At 32.8% G+C, this 13,728-nt stretch overlaps 1 protein-coding gene across 1 annotated transcript in view; it reads left to right on the forward strand.

Annotated features, from left to right (window-relative positions):
- Positions 1-13,728, forward strand: part of CNTNAP4 (contactin associated protein family member 4) — a 201,252-nt gene that overhangs the window by 152,508 nt on the left and 35,016 nt on the right. The window contains exons 11-14 of the mRNA XM_054284187.1: positions 2,664-2,770; positions 4,940-5,059; positions 7,779-7,976; positions 11,116-11,272. Coding sequence (XP_054140162.1) covers positions 2,664-2,770; positions 4,940-5,059; positions 7,779-7,976; positions 11,116-11,272 — 582 coding nt within the window. The remainder of the gene's footprint in view (positions 1-2,663; positions 2,771-4,939; positions 5,060-7,778; positions 7,977-11,115; positions 11,273-13,728) is intronic.

Raw genomic sequence — 13,728 nt, forward strand, 5'->3', positions numbered from 1 at the left:
ACAATTCTCTTCATATATTTCTCCTTAATATCTTTTTTCTCAGCTCCTTTATCAATATATATTGGTTTAATAACTCCTAATTAGCTATAAACCATTCACAAAATCACTTTAAAGGACACAGTGTCATTTAAATGCCTTACAATGTTAGCATATTTAGTCTCTGAGGAGAGAGTACCAGATGCGTCTGTCCTAATTATATTGAGCCCTACACAGAAACATACCATTTCCTACCAGGAGCTCTTGCCTTTTTGTCCTGCCAGCAGCATACAAAAAAAAGGATTGAAACAGGTTTATATCTTTAAAAAGAAAAAGCCAAAAATAAAAATTATGATCACTGCACAGTTCTGAAATAATTTTTTCCACTTTTTTGTTTGAAGAAGCTGAAAAATGAAGAAATAATAGGCATGAAAAATGCAGCAGTTATTTACTTTTTTAAAAGTATATTTTAGCCATAATTTAGAACCAGGATAAAGAAATAGTATACAGAAAAAAAATATATCTAGTTAAAACTGACATACAAAGTTCTTATCTTTCCCTTTCTTTAGCACAGCTATATTCATATTTTGGATCAATATTCTCCTCTCAATATTAGTTTATAGTTATTAATAGGCTGCTGCCTTGGTTTAAAATATTATATAATTTTCAGAAACCATGCACTTAAAAGCATATTATCAAGAAATATGTGGTAAGTGTTTCATTAGCTGTTGCTTTTCTGGTTTTAGCAGACATAAAAATTATTTTTTATAGAATAAGTATTAGAAATACTATTTCAAATATGAGAGTTTTTTAAGAAAATGACCTTGTTCAAAGAAAGCTGTGTCCTAAATCTTGCTTTGGGGTAGGGTTGCAGCATATAATGTAATTTACATTTACTTTGATGTAGCAAGTGGCTGCTTTCTATTATACATTCTGAAGCAGAGGAAAAAACTTAATGTTAAAAGATTTAAATTTAATGTTAAAAGATTTAAATTATACTTCTAACTTGTTTGCACTTTCATTAAGGTTGGTTCAAACATTATCAATTTCTTCAAAGTTTTTCATCTTGTGAAAAATATTAGGAAGATTAATTAGTAGGGACAGGGAGTTAATACAAGTAAAGACCATATAAAACACAATTTTTAGATAATGTCTTTATCAAAAAGGCATAGGACACAAAATGTGACTGAAATAAAAGCAGACCAGCTGTCAGTGAATGCACTGAAGGTCTTGAATGGCAGTTTTGCCAGAGATTTGTGTTTATAATAACTGATGATTAGAAAAAGAAATAGAGCATTTATCTAAGAAACATTAGTATGTATATTTATGTAATTCTGTCAAACAAAGTACTTAAAATAATTGTAAGCCCGATGCCTAAATTTTATCTTTAGGCTGCCAAACATATAACAATGAGACACGTATCATCTGTTGACTAGTCTTAGGAACACATTTTTTGAGTGAGAGAATAGATACAAGATTAGCTGTTTCACTGCCAAAAATGTCACAGATTTCCTTGAAAATAGATTACATCTATCAGTTTACTTACTTTACCTGTACTTCACCTGCTACTTCTTTTTTAATTTCCTTCTGTGAAAACCACTTATCCTTGTTTATAAACATGAAAGAAAGATAAAGTTCTTTGAGTGCCATGAGCAGTGAATGTGCAAAGACCCTGAATTATTCATAGGGCAGATGTGTGAAATGCTGGACTTTCTACAATCCTAATTTAATATTCTCATAATATTTCTTTGATGAATTAAAAGTATTTTAAGATCCTGTGAATGTTAGTGGGCATGTTGTTTTTGTTCATTTTTTTTCCTGTGGCTAATGTCAGCAGTAAAGTAATTGTACACTTTCTGTACTGTATCAAACTCAGTGCAGTTAGAATGTTAACTAATTTCTAAGGTGAAAAGCTAGTTAATAATTGGTTAAAAGCCAGTTAATAATTAGTTGAAGTGTGCCAATCTATTTCAATGTATTTTCAGCTGCATTTATAAAAAAAGATAATTTCTTTTTTTTTCATGTCACAGTTATTTTATACTTTAGTACAGTGCTGCAGTCTTAAACACTAAGAAGTTACAGGTAAATTATTTTTTCAGTCAACCATTGTATAGTTAGAAGAAAGTAATCAGAACTTTTCAGGATCTTAGTCATATTACCAGAGTGGAAATGGCTTTACAAGTATTTAGTTATGTTGGAACCAACATACTGAACTCTTTCTAGGATAGAAGGTAAACAGGATTTTGGAATAAGAAACAGATGTCTAGTGCTGTGGTAAGATGAATTTGTTAGGTGAAACAGAAGAAAATCTGCTGTAATGTTGCTTTGTTCATGATACATGTTGTTGAAGAAATCCCAGTCATTGTAAAACTTGCCATTGAATTATCAACACATGAATCTTTATTAGTCTGTATTGAATTGTGACCAGTTGAACGCTAATAACAATTCTCTATCTTATGCCTTATTTCTGTTCTCATAAGCTTGTTACATAATTAAGATATTTTATAAGTAAAAGGAATGCCAAGGAAGAAATTATCTTAATTTTCTTTTACTTACATTGGCATCCTTACCAATGACATTGATGACTTCCTTCACATTATACTTTTCCACGATTTTGCCTTTATTGCTAAATACAATAGTAACTGAGGAGAAAAAAGAGTGAAAATGCACATTGTTTTTTGTTTCAGGTGTTTGCCTAATTACTGTGAACATGGTGGTGAGTGCTCACAGTCCTGGAACAGTTTCCATTGTAACTGTGCCAATACTGGTTACAAGGGAGCTACTTGTCACTATCGTAAGTATAAGGTTTTCTGATTTCTGATTATGCTTTGATTTCTGATTTAATTTCTTCACCACAAAACAAAACAAAAAGACAAAGAAAACCAAAGTAAAAAACATTTGAACTTACCATTCATAAAATATTCTCAGTTAGAAAAATACTCATAATTTGGTTTGAGGAAAGGCCTTGGGAACTCAAAATATGTAACAAAAAAATTGATTGAACATTTAAGTGTTTTTCTTCTACATTTTTTTGTATTTTATATAAGATAGCAATATCCTCTCTCATCCATATAATTCCACTTTCTGAATCAATGTATCATTTAGAAATACAGCAAATTCATCTGTATTAATTATAATAACTAATATTTATTATTTCTGAGCCACTGGGACTACGTGCATTTCCAAAGTAATCCTATGCTAAACCTCAAACACATGTTTATATAGTTTTCTAGATCAGAAAGTAGATTAGAAGAAAATAAAATAAACACATTTTGAAAGCCTAAGTGAGTGTAACTTAGGTAATTTCACAGGAGATGCTTTACTTTGGTACTGCTTTCAGCATGTTCTGGGAAGAAGATAAAATAAGTATGCTGGCTTTCATTGCATGCCTATAATAAGTAAAAATCCATAGGCATTTACTGGTTTGGGGTTTTTTAAATACAAAGATTGCCCTATCTCAGATAAACAATTCTATACTTACATATTGTCTATATAAAATCATTACAATCTTTTTTGGCAGCTTTTACAAAAAGAATGTATGTCCACCTAAATGGAATTTTTTGAGAAATCACTGATTTTAGAAGACTGCCTATTTAAAACCTTGCTTGTACAAAGTCAACAATAGTCATAACTAACAATATTAAGAAAAACTATGTAAAATAGAAAATATGGCAATAGTAGCTTTTGAATACCATGTGGTACCCCATTAAAACCTGATGAGCCCAGAGTGAAGATGAAGGTGATTTGATTCATTGCAATTTGAAAAGTCACAAATTGAATCATCTGTTAATTTCTATGAGGACAGAGGGAGGCGAGAGTTTCCTGATGATTAGGACTTAATGAGAAATGTAATAATATGAGTTACCAATATTTTTATTGTCTAAAATAATAATGAATGACTGAACTTTTGTCATTTCTAAATTTAGCTAAAAGGATTTCCTGTACAGAACCATAAAATTGTGTTTGAAAATTGAAAAAATTATTTATTGTGGATATTTCATAGAGTAAATAAAATGAATGGTTTGTCTCTTTTTATAGTTGTTTCCATATAATGTCAGTAGCCATCAGGCAAAAAAATAGAAAGATAACACTCTTTAAAACAATAGCTTATTAAAAAAAAAAGTATAGCACTCATAACTACTTTTCATTATTAATCTAACAGCTCATTCCTTTTGCCGTAATTTTTAAAAGTTTTGATAACTGATAGAGTGCAGTTTAATTTTGAAATGTAAGATAAAAACATTATGACTGCTCAAAAGAAATATAAGTTAAAGGACATTATCATCATGTTTTCTGAGATCTAGTTATAGAGGTGGACTCATATATCTTTTTTTTTCTCAGATATTTGATATATAGGCAGTATCACAGATCTTTTTTTTTAGATCTTGACTGATACAAAGTATACATGACAGGGAACCAAGGACCTGTCATTTTGTCTTTGCTAATTTAGTTATTTTACTGAAATCTCTGACATGTCACTTGCTTTTCCATTTACAGTGGGAAGAAACTTAAAAAGTGTGAAAGCCAAAAAATGCTTACCCTCTGCTTTACGTTGCAACAACAGCAACAAAAATCTGATTTGGTTGAGGTAGTTAATGGGGTTTTCCTCAAAATCAGATTACCAGAGTCTAAGTAATACCCTTGGCATTCTAGCATTTTTCAGAAATTTTTCAACCATTTACTCACCCATATTTCATGTTTTTCTCCCAGAGGTTTTGAGCTGGAAGTACAGAATAAAATAATTAAAAATGCACCATGTAATCTCCATGTTAAATAAAATATACTTAACAATTTCTAATAAAGGCATAGTTTTGATTGCATGAATTTTTCTTAATTCTGTAGCAGACAGCACACACCCAACTTCTTTTCCCAATGTCAAGGGTCATGCACTTTTTTTTGTAATTTCTTGAATAAAACATAAAATCGTGCCATTACATTCATGATGGAATATGTTCTTTTACAGCCATCTATGAGCAATCATGTGAAGCCTATAAGCACAGAGGGAACACTTCAGGCTTTTACAATATTGATTCAGATGGAAGTGGCCCCTTGGGACCATTTCTCGTGTACTGCAATATGACAGGTGAGGTGATAAACTTCCTTAGCTTACAGCTGTGGCTGTATGCATGCTCATTATATTGAAACACGACTTATCAAGTGAGAAGTCTCTGCAGTTTGTGAATTTAATGTAAACATGAACAACAAAATGAAGGCGACTCCTTAGCTCAGGATATTGGGCAAATAATTAGGTATAAAAATTAGAATTATAACAGGATTCAGGCTGTGAAGCTAACACAGCATTCCTGTTATGCTTTGCATAAATGGGGCATGTGTTCCATATGGAGACAATGTCATACTAGTTCATTTTTGGGGAGCAGCTTTGTTTTCACTGAAGTTGCAGCCTCTTGAGGATACTTAGGAAAATGAGAAATAAGTTATGTTTATGAGAAATTTTCTGACTTTCCCTGATAGCCTTCTGAAAAATTTTAACTTAGATCTGGCCTTTGTTGGGAGGAACATTGATATTAAACTTCATCTTTCAAACTGCAAGGTGATCTTTTGGAGAATACAAATGCAAAAGTTGGTCTGCTTTTTAACAAAGCAGTTAATGTTATTTCTGTATGGTATATTGGTAAAGGTCCTTTCAACTAAACTTAAATTTAAATGGCTGTTTGGAATTTATTATTGCTGGATTTATGGCTGTCTCCTTTACTGTTTACTTACCTCCTTTTATTTGAAATTCTTTCCAGCCAAAATGACGGGAACATTTTATTGTTTTGTTTGACAAAAAAAATACTTTTACACAGTTTTAACTGCTTAAAAGAATAGATGAATAAGCTAGATTTGAACTGGCTAGGGCTAGATATGCCCTAAGTGTTGAGAACTTGACTTAGAAACCTTATGGTAAGATTTTGATGTTGACTTGAGCACTTTACCTAGTCTCGTGGTGTCAGCTCCTGTCTTTGACTTCTACAGTGAACTGTGCTTGCTCACAATAAGCACGTTTCAGATTGGCACAGGCTCTTAAAAAGAAATATTCTAGTGTCCTGTGAGACTAAAAGAGACCAAAGAATCATGGCAGAAAGATGACAATTTTTCTAAGTGGGTATAACTCTCCAAGGTACAGTGTTGTGTCTGATTTATCCTTGTGTGTCCATGAACAGCTGTTCCTGTTTTCCTCAGTCACTCCTTATTCACCACATTAAGCAAACATCATTGATCAGTTCGTCATCTCAAGATGCATTCTGACAGGACGAATCCTCTATATTTGTTTTGTTCCCAGTTTCCTCATGACTGGTATTCCCTTTTCCCACCAGAGGCAGGAAAGGCAGATGCCCACATTTCTTACTGCACTGCCTTGTCTTTGACATTCATGGGGCTCTATTTTCAGGCAGCTGGGAGGGGGGTGCCATTTCCTGAATTTATTCTTGGAGGTCAGTTTCAGAATCAAAAGCCTACAGTCCACATTGTCAATTAAAGTGCTACAAACTTTGCTGTTAGCTGTTTTTCTTCTTTGTGTAATTTTGTGAGTGTGACAATGAGTTGAATATCCAAACTCCTTGTCTTAATTTTTATGTTCAGTGTAATGTTTAGATGTATTTGTGTCTGTATGTGTATCCATCTACCAAAAAAACCCACAACCCGTAGAAAATAGTACCCAAAACAAACAAAGGAACCAAAATTTAAATTTGTTTTTCTAGCTATCTGGTTTCTGACAGTCTAATTACATCCTTAATAAAATTTTATGATTAGATGAAAAATATTTCGTTTAGATTTTCTGACTATTACCTATCTCTAAGGGACCGTCATTCTTTCCTCCTCATGGATATTTTTATATGATCTGCCCTATATGGCCTAAAGGCAGCTGATGATATAAAATACAGGTCTAGTAGTTAGAATACTATTATTAGAAGGTCTGAAATATAATGTCAATACTAAAATTTAGGAAAAAAAAATCTCTTTTTTTTGGTTTTTTTTTTTTTTTTTTTAATTAGCTGGCCATAAGTAGGCAAGAATAAAGTGACCATGAATCTGAATGTGACTGTCCCAGATGGGCTTTAACTGAAGCCTTCTCACCCCTACCTTGGAAGGGGTTTTGGTCAGGAGAGTGAGAGTTACAGGTTTTGAAAGGGGGAGTTGAAACAGAATAAGCTCATTTTTAACCTATTCACAGGTGAAGGATCTTGGCAAAAATACAAAACAGAAGAATGATATGAGCCTTCACCATGATTACTATTTCATTTTAGGTCACAGTAATAATTCACCTTCATGTAATCTTAGTTTTACAGTAAACTCAGTATATGCAAAAATCTTCTGCATCTATGTATTAAAGAAAAGGCCTATAGGCCATTTTCTCATACTGAACAAATAAATTCAAGCTCTAAGGATGTATTTAATGTAGGTAGATTCTAGGATAGAGTTAGTGTTATTTTATGCAGTATTTAAGCCTAGGGAAAGTGTTTTTTTTCTTCTAATCTTTCATTGCAATTTACCAAGTAAACAATATTTTATTTCTGATACAAATATTTGGGTGTCATCAGATATTCTTTCCCTATTGAATAATCCTAACTAGCTGAATATCTGTTACAGTCATGGCACAATGATCTACCTATGAATAGAAACAATGAATAATTGTTTTCATTTTTGCTAAATGATTTATGTCTGTTTCATGGGCTCCAATGGGCTTTCTGTGATCAGAGAAGTTATCCTGAAGTTTGGCTGATTTCATCGTTCATGCTCTTTCCCTTACTAACTTGCACAATGCTCTGATTCTTTATTACTTTTCACATGTGTTTGGAAAGATGCAACGTGGACAATTGTACAGCATAACAGCACCAACCTAACCAGGGTTAAAAGTGCTAATCGAGAGAACCCACACACTGTGTTTTTCAAGTATTCTGCCAGCCTAGACCAGCTTCAGGCTACAATAAACCTTGCAGATCACTGTGAACAGGAGCTTGCTTACTACTGCAAAAAGTCAAGGCTTTTAGATAAGTCAGGTAAGTAAAGCAGACAAACCTTATTATGTTGCATCATGCTTTTATTTTGCTAGCTACTAAAGTTATTTATTTCTAACAAGACTATGGCTTTTTGCTGCTGTGGAGTTTGAACTACTTCAAATATTAAGTTCTCAGATTTCTGTAAATTGCCAAGAGATATTTGAACCAGGAAAATGCAAATGTCGATTTATAATGATTTTCTTTCAGAGAATTAAATTCACAAGTTAATTTCTCTCATAAGACTTTTAAATTAACAGAGATTGTTATTAAGATCCCCTCCTGTTTAGTCTTCCAAGAATTTTTTAATTTTAAAGAAGGAACTAAATTATTACTGAGGAAATATTTTCTTAAAAGAGCACAAATTAGTGCGTAAATACCAGTAGGAGCTAATGTGTGCACTTAATGTGCATATTGTGAGTACTTGACAAAACACATCAATAACATTGAATTTTCACTATCCAGTATAAACATTCTTAGAAAACTCAGTAGTTAAAATGTGGATTATTGACAAAATTATAATTGCCTTAAGAAATAATGGAAGATCTGATCTACTTAAAATAAAAGTGAAGTTGTGTAGTCTATTTAAATTTTAACTTTATTGACACAGAGCTGGTGTTAAAAGACCTTACTCTGAACATCTAAGCGCTCCAAATAATGTGGAGGTAAAATCTTCATTGTTTACTTTCTTTTGAAAAACTTAGTGAAATTTTTTGGCTTGTGCACCAGAAACTCTTAAAATGCTGAAAATTGATTCGTTGACATTCTTTCCTACTAAGCAGAGAGAATGCCTCTGCGTGAAACCCTCTCTGGTTCTAGGTTTAAGCTTTTTACTTATGCATTATTTCTCACTAATTATGGCATGGGTATCTCTGGACTTCTCAGGGTGGTGTTTGCTCTTGGAACAATATCTTTTTGAAAACACCTCCACAGCAAAAAAAGTGAACCTGCTGCTTAAGGTGTCCTGATGAACCTTCTTTTTACTGTGGGCTCCAAATTAAAGCTATGTTTAGATGTTCAAAACCCTGGTTTGCCTCAAGCAGAAAGTTTAAAGACTTTTTTTTTTTTGGTCCAGGGAGATTGCATGTAAATGTGCTAAAATAATTCACTATCTATATTGTTATGCTGTTTATATTGCATATAGCTGCATGTCTATAATATGCACATAAATGTGTTAAAATAAATGTTTTCAAAGTGTGCAATGGGATGTGGTAAGTTATTTAAAATTTAGTTTTGAATGCTAGGAATAAATAGGTGTGAAAGAGACTTATATGAGACTTCTACAAATTTTCTAAAATAATTCTTTTTTTAAACAGAGTTTAATCAGTCTCATTTCTACTGTTTACAATCTTCACTAGGTATGCCTCAGAAATAGAAAATTTGATGATGGTTACATAATATATTTTTTGGAACATACAATTCATCTAGTAATTCTAAATTGACTGTATTTTAGGAATGCATTGTATTCAATCAGCCTGGATAGCATTTGCAAATGATCTCATTAAAGAAGCCATTGCTTAATACATTTATGTGATCATTATGAAGAAATCTCTAACCAGTTTAATTAATGGCTTTATTTTGCCCAGGCGGTACTTTCTGCCAAGGCAATGAAAAAAATCTGGGCTAATCAGTATGAACTTGCAGCATTTCAGTAAATACTCTCTCCTCACTCTGCTGTATGAACAAATAACTGAGACCAGCTTTTAAACATACCTCAATGTCCCTAGTGAAACGTTGGGAATGCTAATTCAGGACTACAGTATAAACCTAAGGCATGCTGTTAAAGCAGCAGAAATATTCTGCTTTTTACAGTCTTAGTTGCTAGAACCTCTTTAAAGTGTTGTCTGATAAATTATTTATACACAGTCTCTGGGTTTTCTTCCTCCTGTGATGGTTTGCAAACGCAAACACTGATATTGGACATTGATGCCATTATGCAAGCTTGACTTTTCGAAAAACTGCTCATACTGTTTTTTGGCCTGCTGGGCTGACAGTCGTGTGGTAATGAATGCAGTCAATATGTTCACGATCTGAAAGATTGTCTGTGTAACAGAGGTCTTATCTAACAGTGAGGTTTAATAAGCAGTGGTGCTTGTAAGCAAAGTTGAGAGCAGAATAAATTCCAGCTTCTTCATGGGGGCCCGGTGCTGAAAATGGAGCTCCAGCAGAAGCAAAAAAAAAAGTATCTATAAGAAATTCTGTAGTTTAACACTACTTTATTGCTTCTCATGCCTTGACTTTCATGCATCCATCACCCTTCTTCCATCTCATTTGAGATGGTTTATCTTTTTGCTTCATATAATTTAGCTATCATGTGTTCTGCAGATATTTCTTCTGTTGCTATACTTGCTTGGCAATATCTTTAAGCTTATTCTGCAGTACTGTACTTTCATTAAAGTACTTTCATTAAAGAAAGTAAGTTTTGTCATTTTGCTACAAACAATGCTGACTGGATGCACCACAGAGAGATGTGATAGTCCTGGGCAACTTCACTTTTCCTCATCAGATATACCAGTTTGCTTATGGGATAACCATTAACATGATTTCTGTTGTCTCTGAGTATATAAATTCTGAATCTGCTGTCCATGACTGTACAGCTGTCTTTGGACGTTTCTGATTAACACCACGACTCAGCTACTCAAAGCTCATCACAGATATTGGTAATAGTGCTCTGTAATACTCTTGGAAGTGGGATGAGGCCATTTCTGTGACTTCCCTTATTCTACTTCTGGTGGTTCCAACATCTGAAATTGATCTTTACTAGGGAATATAAACTATCCTGATTTTTAGGATGATCATGTCTCCGCTTTCATGAACCATTTTAAAATGAATTATATAAATTGACTGCTTAAGATAAATTATTCTAATATCATGGCTGGCTGAACTAGGTACTGTGAGTTCCCTTTTCTACTAATGCAAGCAAAAATCTGTGACAATCACTTAGTATGTGATAACGAAGTATTAAAGTGAAAAATTACTTCTCAAGTAAAGGTGGAAATTTATTTTTTCCTGGTCATTTAAAGGTGTTAGGTTTGAGCAGGTTTTTTTTTTGTCTTCTTAAACTTTTGGAAAACTATTTGGATGGGAAAGATGACGGAGGTAGGAGACAAGACTGGGCATTGATTTTCTCTAACCTTTTTAGATGGGATGCCACTGAGCTGGTGGATTGGAAGAACCAATGAAACTCATACTTACTGGGGAGGTTCCTTGCCTGCTGTACAAAAATGTGCTTGTGGACTGGAGGGAAGCTGCATTGATTCCCAACATTACTGCAACTGTGATGCGGACAGGGATGAATGGTGACTTTTTACTGTTCATTATTCACAATACTTCTTTTGTTAAAAGTAAATAAAGAAAATATACAGGCCTTAGCACACTTATAATACCAAGGCATTTGGAAATCTAAGTTGGCATACTGTCATCTGATTCTTTGCTATGGAACATAATTTTTCACAAAGTTATTGCTAGACATATTAAGTATTATTGCTAATTCTTTCACTATAAATTTTGGGGAACACAGATACTTTCTAGTCTTTAGTATATTGCATATTATAAATTAAGACAATAGTTCTTTAGCACAACTTCAGTTAGTTTTAGATTACTGAACATAATTAAAGTTAAAATAAAGTGTTCTGTTAAAAAAGTTAATTCTTAGCATAATTTATAATTACACTTTAAGGTTTAGACTTTTTACATCCTTTTTTTTTTCATCTACAACAAAGATAAAGAAAATTAATACTCTTGCTATCAATGAAGCAAAGCAGTCATATGGAGTCCTATTCAAAGAGAATAAATGGATTTCTAGGATGTACATCTTCCACTTGTGCCTAAAATTCTCTGGTGTCATTTACAATAACTTTCAAATAAATAATATAATGAATGAGTTCTTGTTACAATGTCAGATCTGAACCTTACTTTTCATTTAGTAGGATCAGATACAACTTTCTCAACAATAGCTCCAGTGCAGCACTGGGTTTGATAATGCGGAGGGACTTTTCAGATGAAAGCTCTTCTCTTAAATAAATTTTATGGTCTTAAAATTATGAAGCTCATTTACCTAAATAAATAAAGTTCAGTGAGTACATTAATATATGCATTTTTAAAAAATGTATCAGCATCTATTTTTTTTTGAAAGTGGGAAAATGTAAAGAAGATTAGGAACTTAGAAACAACTTGATGTATACAAAATCGAGCAATACATCATTTTTTTCTTCTGAAGGTCCACCCTTCCTTCAAAGGAGTGACTACTGAGTTGGGTCGGAAAATGCTTATTCCCTCAACATGAGCAGGGAATTCAACAGACACAGAAATGAAAGTACAAGAAAGAGTTAATCAAAGAACAATTCTTCACAAGCTTCAAAGATTTCTGGAGAAAAGAATTTCCTATTGCAGTAAAATTCACAGGGTGATATCTGTGGCATTTATTCCAAAAAAAGAGATTAAAGAAACACATACATCACTAGGAATTTCCCTAATATTATGCTGTATGAAAATAAAAACAATATTAATTTCTTACACAAAAATAGGTGTTAAAAGGTGAATGCATTTTGAGAAAAAAATTAGCACCATTTCTCAGACATGTAAAATGTTATTTCTCAGTTTTGTCATGCATTCAGTCCATGCTCACATATATACATTAATTTTTAATGGCAGTATATTTGTAAATACAATAGATGCAAGGCTTATGTGCATGTCTTCACATGCACATCCACTTCCAGTAAGTTGCTTAGATGTTTATGAGTGTATTAAATTCAAAGTACAATGACACTGGGTTTGTATTTCTGTTTGTATCCATTTTTGACACTCATCTTCCCGGTGACTCCAGTGTTACAGCAGTTATGTGTACACTAATTTTGGTACTTGTGATTAATGTTGTATTTGGTTCCCTAGAGACAACTGTTTTGGATCAGTTGACTAGATACTGTTCAGTGGTAGAAAAAGTAGCCAGAAGCTCTGCTTGTTTGAGATACATTTTGAGCACAGGGAACACCATGGTTTTGAAACACTAGTTTTGACAGTCTACTTTTATAGTGAAATCTATCTTATTTCATGCGTTGACCATAGATTTAACTCTAAACTCCTTATTTGAGTAGTCAAAAGCTTTAAGCCTATAGAACTCGACAACAGATGTTTTTTTAAATCTGATACTAAAAATTTAAAAATTTGAAATCCTCTCCACAGAAAATAATTTATATTGTTTCCTCTTGTTTACAGCATCATTTTACGGAAGGAAACACTTCTGATGTTTTGAGAGATTTTCTTTTAGTTCTAAATTAGAAATCTGCAATATCTCACTTCATGAAAAATCAACATTTAAAAACCCTCATGTTTTGCATTCCTCAGTGAAGCAAAATAGTGTGCTAAAAAAAGTCCATTTGTTTGCACTGTGCTCCAAAACAGATAAACAGAAATTGTATGCGGAAGAAGGATGATGATGATGATGATGATGATGATGATAGGAAAGGAAGAGGGGAGGAAAAATTCAATAATTTTATTCAGCATGAGGGGTTTCTGCTGTTTATTCTGAATTATTTGCTTTGCCCTTAAAGGGAGGATTCAGCCATGAATGGACTAAATGGACAGATTAAATTTTCCAGAATAGACCTGAGTAACTGAGCATTTCCATGGATTTAGGGAAAGGAATTTTAGGGCCAAAACTGGTGCTTATGAAATTTAAAAATTCATTTCTGGCACTAAGTCAACAAAGATTTTAAACAAGGAACTAAGACTAATATTACAAGTACTAGATGTGTGC

Source organism: Melozone crissalis, unplaced genomic scaffold (genome assembly GCF_028551555.1).
Source record: "Melozone crissalis strain CALT ecotype California unplaced genomic scaffold, PUWL_Pcris_2 ptg000005l_1, whole genome shotgun sequence".
Taxonomy (NCBI): Eukaryota; Metazoa; Chordata; class Aves; order Passeriformes; family Passerellidae; genus Melozone; species Melozone crissalis.